General features: G+C 40.9%; 1 protein-coding gene across 1 annotated transcript; it reads left to right on the forward strand.

The window, feature by feature from the left end:
• The first annotated feature begins 2,827 nt into the window (after window positions 1–2,827).
• Window positions 2,828–5,690, forward strand: LOC100997614 (olfactory receptor 2D2-like). The gene has a single exon (XM_021940335.2). The coding sequence runs from the start codon at window positions 3,635–3,637 to the stop codon at window positions 4,571–4,573; it is 939 nt and encodes a 312-aa protein (XP_021796027.2). The 5' UTR covers window positions 2,828–3,634; the 3' UTR covers window positions 4,574–5,690.
• Window positions 5,691–7,733: the final 2,043 nt, after the last annotated feature.

Below are 7,733 nucleotides of genomic sequence, written 5' to 3' on the forward strand. Positions count from 1 at the left end.
TGAACATTCTCCCACCGTCTGCCCATCCTGGGCTCCCAGGTACTTCTCTTCCTGTTCCTCAGTTGTGTTTTCAGCATCTCCTTCTCTCTCTCCTGTCTGTGCCCTCGGGGTCTGGTTCTCTGTGCCTCTCTCTGACTCATGTGTCTCTTCCTGCAGAGACCTCTCCATCTTTTTTCCATCAATCATATCAGCCATTTTCTGCCTTTTGTTTTTTCTTTCTGGTTTTACTTGTTTCTTCTCTGTCCACTCTTGACCTCACAGGTCGGTGCTGATACTGGGGCATGGTGTGTGTGTGTGTGTGTTGTGGAGGGTGGAGGGGGTGGGGGAAAAGGGCTGTCAAACGGGGAAGGGAAGAGAAAACATATATCTTCAGAACCTGACAGAATCAGATATTATTGCAACCAGTCTCCTCTTTTTGCAGATAAGGAATGACTAACTTGCTCAGAGTCATGGCCAGTAAATAGCAAAAATGAGAATTCAAAACCAGCTGCCTTTAGTCTTTTATCTCCTAGTCAGTGCTGCTGGAGAAGAGATATGACAGGGGGAGAGAAATATAAGGATCCAAAGTAAGAAACAAAAAGCCATTTTTCTCTGATTTCCATTATACCCTAGCAATGGACCAAGGCTGGCAACCCCAACCCATGCCAGCCCTGGCCAACCAGGAGCTAGAGGCTTACCCACTACCAGGACCTTGTACACACAATCTGTTTCTGTTTTCTCATCGCCAACATGTCATCATCAAACCTAGCTGTGACAGAGTCAGAACCAGAAGCTCAGAGAGGCCAAGCAACTGGCCCTATGACACACAGCAAGGAAAGTGAGAGTAGAAACCCGTTTCTAGGCTTTGCTCTGGAGGACGGTGCAAACCCACCAAAGGGCAAGGAGTCCTGGGGGCCAGGGACCTGTCACCCACATCTTCTCTGCTTCCTCTGCCCTCAATCTGTGGCACAAGCTGGAGGTAAGACCTGGGTGGCCTCTCATTATCCTTGCTTAAGGACCTCACAACTCAGGAGCTGATGTGATTTGCAGCATCGGACTCCTCTGTCCCTAGCTCCATGTCCAGGCTCTTGGCTCATCTGGGAGCAGCACTTGGCACTGCAGACCCTGGGCTGGAGGTCAGTCCATTTGGATGTTCTCCCTGCTCAGACACTCTCAGGCTGGGCAACCTTAAGCCAATTGCTTCCCCTCTCTGGGCTCTGGTAAAAAGAAAGGATTGTATTAATGGTTATCAAATTAAGTCTTTAACTCGTAAGAGGAGTTCCAGGGAACCATGTTTTTCTGGGTGAGGGTGAGTAGGTGGGTTTTTCTGCTCCGCAGAAGTTTGTCTTTGACAAAAAAGTTCAAGGGCTTTAAAAAGGTTGAAAATATGTGACTTTGAAATTGTTAAGACTCCAGGTCCTGCTCCCCAATGCCCACCCGTTCCATTGTGCATTTTCAAGTCTGTTCTCAGGGAGTGGCAAGTCTAGAGGACAGGGTCCCCTCAGCCAGGCACGCCTCCTGGCTGTTCTTTATTCTTTATTACAAGTAACTCATGCTTATTGTTAAAAATTTAGAAAGTCTTGTGAATTTTAACAAACAAATATCATCTATAAACCTAATCCTCCAGAAATGACCATTGTTAATTTTTGATATATTCCTTTCCAATTTTTTTTCTATGCATGTAAATCTTTATAGTATTAGGATTGGGTTATATATGATTTCCTATCCTGCTTTTTAAACTTAATAATCTATTAGAGCATTTCCTCACAGCAGGGATTTTTAGAGCAAAGTGACCAGAGGGAACCCTTAGAAATATCGGGGAAAACATTGAACTTCTTAGAGCAGATCAGTCGAGGGCCTATATTACTTCAAATTTGCATATTAAAGAGACATAAGTTACCACCATGAGACTAAAAGGCTTGGAAATCTTAGGTTATGCTTGAGAGGTCTGTGAATCACCATAAAATAAACATTCACCTACAGTTTCTCCTCTGTTGTTTGATAGGTTTTTTTTTTTTATCTTTAACATATTTAGAATTTGTCTTGATACAATATGTGAAATAATAACCCCAATCATTAATTAATTATCTGAGCAACATTTGTTGAATAACTCTTCCTTGCCCCTCTGACTTACAATAGCATCTTCATCCTAGGGTCAGGTCTACTTCTGAGTTCTCTATTCTGTCCCATTGATCTATCTGTCTAGTTCTTGCTTCATATTACATTTTTATTTTGTGGTTTTATTTATATGTTTAAACCTTTGGAAGGCTGTCTGCATTTAGAGTTATCAGATAAAATGTAGATGCCCAGTTAAATTTTAATTCATTTCCTTGGCTATCGTCACCCCATTATTCTCTCATGAGCTTTCGAATTGCATTATCAAGTTCTCACAAGTTGAGAGGAAACTGTGAAGCCAGAGTCCAAAGAGCGTGCATGTCAGAAATGCGTAAAGAGGTAGCTAAGATATTCCACCCCAGTGGAGTACATGTGCTTAGTCATGCATTGCCAACTCTTCCCAGTCAATTGCCCTTTCACAGAACTCTAGACTTTGTGGATTTACTTTTGCATAGTTTCCCATCATGCCTAGAATTTTGAATATATTAGGAGCAAAACATAAATTTTTCTGAGCCATAAAACCAGAAAAACAATGAATATTGAAAGGTAAACCCAGACATGGGGAAAATTTTAAATTCTCAATACATTCATTGTCTCCAACAAAGCAAAACCAGTTTATTGGCACCACATCAACAGTGTGAAGGAGAGAGTCTTTGAAGTATTTCTAATTAGTACCCTACAACTTAAAGTATAATAATAATAAATAAATTTAAAAAAAAAAAAAAAAGAATGCATGACAAGTGAACATTAATTGCACAATTTATGCATTCTTAATTTAAGATTTTGTCCTCCTTGTAGGGTATACTGGGATTATTATTTTTATTTTGGTAATTCTGAACATTGTTTATAGGACTATCCTCAATGTATCCAAGATCTTTCTTTAACTACAAAATATCCTGCCCCCTATATTTTAGAAAAACAACCTTCTCATTTGAGGAGATAATGTTATAATGATCATTTTAGTTAAAATTCTTGAATGAATGGCATAATTAACAAACAACATTTAAGTTCACTCACCAAAAAAGCTAAATCTTAAATATCAACTCTAATCTTTTGCCTGCATAGCATTGACTGTAATGCCCAAGATTATCCTTAGCCCTAATGCTAACACTGATAGCAAATGATGAATATAGTAGCCCCAACTCTTATTCTAATCTTAATTCACACAAGGCTTAGGAACCTCTAAAGTCCCAAAAAAACAGAATATGGGGTGAGTACAGTACAGAGAGAACTAGGCTGTGTCAAGAAAGAAAAAACAGATGCCTACAGGCCATAATAGAACTCTGCCTCTATGCTGCCCTGACCTGGCTCTCACCCCTTTAATCAGTATGACCCTCCACCAAATCCTGAACTAAATCCCAACATCACTCAAACTCCAGTTGGAACAGAGCTCTTGGCACCTCCACCTGCCAATCCAAAGCTTCCTGATACTGTTAAGAAATGTAAATGAAACAATGAATGTGAAAATTCCTTACACACCCTTGGCACAGACACTCAATCAAAGATATACCCTAAAAACTCTTTAAACAGGCAGATCACGATGCAGGAGCTCAACCAGTCCACCGTGACGGAATTCATTCTAATGGGCTTCACCTCCAATCCCAAGACCAGTCCTCTGCTCTTCACGTTCTTCTTCGTCTTTTACCTGCTGATTCTCATGAGCAACAGCCTCCTCATCACCCTCATTTACCAGGACTTACACCTGCACACACCCATGTACTTTTTCATCAGTGTCCTCTCCCTGCTGGATGTGTGCTATACCACCACCACCGTGCCCCAGATGCTGGTGCACATTCTCAGCAAGAAGAGGGCCATCTCTTTTGCTAGATGTGTGGCCCAGATGTACATCTTCCTCCTCTTTGGGGTCATTGAGTCATGGCTTTTCTCCGTCATGTCCGTGGACAGGTACTTGGCCATCTGCCACCCTCTCAGGTACAAGGCCATCATGAGCCGCTGGGTGTGTCTCCTCATGGTGGGTATCTGTGCAGCCTATGGTGTGCTGGGTAGCATGTGCTATACTTTCTTTGCTATGCGCCTGCCCTATTGTGGGCCTAATGAGATTGACCACTACTTTTGCGAGGTTCCTGCAGTTCTGAAGCTGGCCTGTGCAGACACATCCCTCAATGACCTCGTGGACTTCATTATAGGCTTCAATGTCATTGTGGTCCCGCTCTCCCTGGTTGTCATAGTCTATGCCAACATCTTTGCCACCATCATGAAGATCCGCTCAGCCCAGGGGCGAATCAAAGCTTTTTCCACCTGTGCTTCCCACATCACTGTGGTCACCATGTTTGCCATTCCATGTATCATCATGTATATGGGTCCTGGCTCTGGCTCCTTATCAAACAGTGGAAAGAAAATGGCCCTTTTCTATAACATTGCTACATCCTTCCTCAATCCTGTCATCTACAGTCTAAGGAACAAAGATGTGAAAAAAGCTTTTTTCAAATGGATGGGATGGAGCAGGGCCCCAGAGTAAGACTTTAAAGCTAAATATCTTAGAAGCTAAACAAAGCAGGACTTGCAGTCACCAATTCCCCAGGGACTCTCCCATGAGACCTAGTAGAGCTGGACTCTTCACCCTTGCCCAAGTGAGAGATGAGCAAGGTGTTTGGACATTTGCAATAACTATGATGATGTTTGAGACAGAGATATCTGTGAAAATAAAGTGCAGTGGTTAAGAGCCTGGACTTTTGTGCCAGACAGACCAGGATGACAGACTCAGTTTCACCAATTAATAGATGACATGAATTTTCGCAAATCATTTAACTATTCTGAGGTCTGTAATTCTTTTTTATAGGGAAGTTGTAATGAATTCATGAAATAATATGTAAAATGTGCTTACTACAGAGGCTGGCATGTAGTAACCTTTCAACAAATGTTAGTTTTAATTTTTAAAATTTACTACTTAGGAATGAATAATCAACCAGTGATCAACCATGATCCTCTGGGGTTGTGGAAGTGAGTGGAGCCCTAGACAGTAAGGGAAAAAGAGGGAAAAATGAGAGAAAGAGAAACTCAAAAACTGAAAAGCAGATAATCTTAGGGTGAGAAGGAGACTTGAGAAGGAGGAAAGGAACCTTTATCTACCCACTTACAAACTATGCCTGTTACAGCATCTGAGGTTGACTGAAATCACCTTGGGCTAAGGGATGTTTTGTAACAGTGTTTTACTTCTGTGCTTTTGGAAAACAATTTATCCCTCTTGATTTTCCTTTTTCTCTTATTTTTAATAAAGTATCTTCTGGAAAACTAGAGCCTTTTTTGGGTGATATCAAGGAAAAGGAATCCTGTCCATGTAAGGATGAGGAAAATTAGAGGTAGGAGAGTGGGCATAGTGTTACCACCAGATGCAAAGTCTGGAGAGAGGTAAAAACTCAATAGGAAGTTTTATCTCCATTCTCCCTAGCTTGGAAGGCCCTTCCCTCCAAACTCTGCTTATTCCTCATAGAATCTTTACAAACCCCATGAGAAGCCAGGGTCCATGCCAAGGGTGCAGGTTTCTAGTATTCTTAAAAGTATTACCCTGGCTGGGCGCGGTGGCCCACGCCTGTAATCTCAGCACTTTGGGGAGGCTGAGGCGGGTGGATCACGAGGTCAGGAGATCGAGACCATCCTGGCTAACATGGTGAAACCCCGTCTCCACTACAAATACAAAAAAAATTAGCCGGGCATGGTGGTGGGCGCCTGTAGTCCCAGCTACTTGGGAGGCTGAGGCAGGAGAATGGCTTGAACCTGGGAGACAGAGCTTGCAGTGAGCCAAGATTGTACCACTGCACTCCAGCCTGGGCAACAGAGCGAGACTCCGTCTCAAAAAAAAGAAGTATTACCCTACCTGCATGCCTAGGAGCCTCAGTGTTGCCTATATAATAAAGCAAAACTAAAATGCAGGTGACAAAACAGGGCATAAAATTGCAACATACTTACGGTCATATGGTTAACATCATCAACATAAAAAGGGCTCTTCCAAGTTGGTAAGAAAAATAGAAGCACCTTAGAAAATCGACAATAGATGTAAACAGTTTGTTTTAAAAAATCCAAATCATTAATAGGCATATGGGGAAATCCCACCAAAGCAGTCATCAAGAAATGCAAATTAAAATATCAACATCATCTTTTTACCTTTGAAACTGTCAGAGTTTTTAAACAGAGGTGTCCAGAATACAATGAAATATGAACTTTATAGATTGCTGGTGGGAGTATAAATCATCTTTTTGTAAGACAATTTGTCTTTATATATTAAGAACCTTAAATATTTTTACGCCCTTCAACCCAATAATTCCACTTTTAGGATATTTTTGGAAATAGATATCAGAAGCTCAGGAAAAGTAACACATTATTATTATTATTATTATTATTATTATTATTATTTTTGAGACAGAGTGTCACTCTTGTTGCCCAGGCTGGAGTGCAATGGAAAATCTTGGCTCACCGCAACCTCCGCCTCCCGGGTTCAGGCGATTCTCCTGCCTCACCTTCCCAAGTAGCTGGGATTGCAGGCATGCACCACCACGCCTGGCTAATTTTGTATTTTTGGTAGAGACGGGGTTTCTCCGTGTTGCTCAGGCTGGTCTCAAACTCCTGACCTCAGGTGATCCGCTCCCCTCAGCCTCCCAGAGTGCTGGGATTACAGGCATGAGCCACCGTGCCTGGCCCAATACAATGATTTTTATTGTTATTTTTGATAGGGAAAACTTGGAATCAATTGAAAACACTTCTATAATAGTGACTCATTTAAATATGTTACGGTATGATCACATAATAGTATACTATGTAGCCATATATTTTTTAAACATCTTTAATAATGTAAATGCTCACAACATGTTGTTGAGTGAATAAAAGTGGAAACAGCCAGTGAACAGCAGATTGTGATCACACCATTAACAGTTGCAAATGCCTTTTCACCCTTGGAATCAGACATCAAAATTTTTAACTGGGAGAGAGGACCACTAAGTCAACACATCTCTGCCTGCACCATGCACACACACACACACACACACTACTCGAACTATGAAACTTAGTTAATAATAATGTATTAATATTTTTTTATCGATTATAACAAACTTACCACACTAAAGCAATATGTTAACAATAGGGGAAACTATGTGTGAGATGGTGGGACCTGAGGAGGAGGAATATTTGGGAAGTCTGTACTTTACATGCAATTTTTCTGTAAACCTAACACTACTGTAAAAAAATAATTAATTAATTTAAAAGAGTTCAGACAAAAATACTATAAATAAAATCCATGGTATTAGAAGTGAAAAATATCCAGAATTTACAAGGAACCTAAATAAATTTACAAGAAAAAAAAGTGTCTGAGAACAGACACTTCTTAGAAGAAGACATTTACCTGGCCAGCAAACGTGAAAAAATGCTAACATCACTGATCATTAGAGAAATGCAAATCAAAACCACAATGAGATACCATCTCATGCCAGTCAGAGTGGTGATTATTAAGAAGTCAAGAAACAACAGATGCTGGTGAGGCTGTGGAGAAATAGGAACGCTTTTACATTGTTGGTGGGAATGTAAATTAATTCAACCATTGTGGAAGACAGTATGGTGATTCCTCAAGGATCTAGAACCAGAAATACCATTCGACCCAACAATCCTATTACTGGGTATATATCCAAAGG

The sequence above is a fragment of the Papio anubis genome, chromosome 1, assembly GCF_008728515.1.
Source record: "Papio anubis isolate 15944 chromosome 1, Panubis1.0, whole genome shotgun sequence".
NCBI lineage: Eukaryota > Metazoa > Chordata > Mammalia > Primates > Cercopithecidae > Papio > Papio anubis.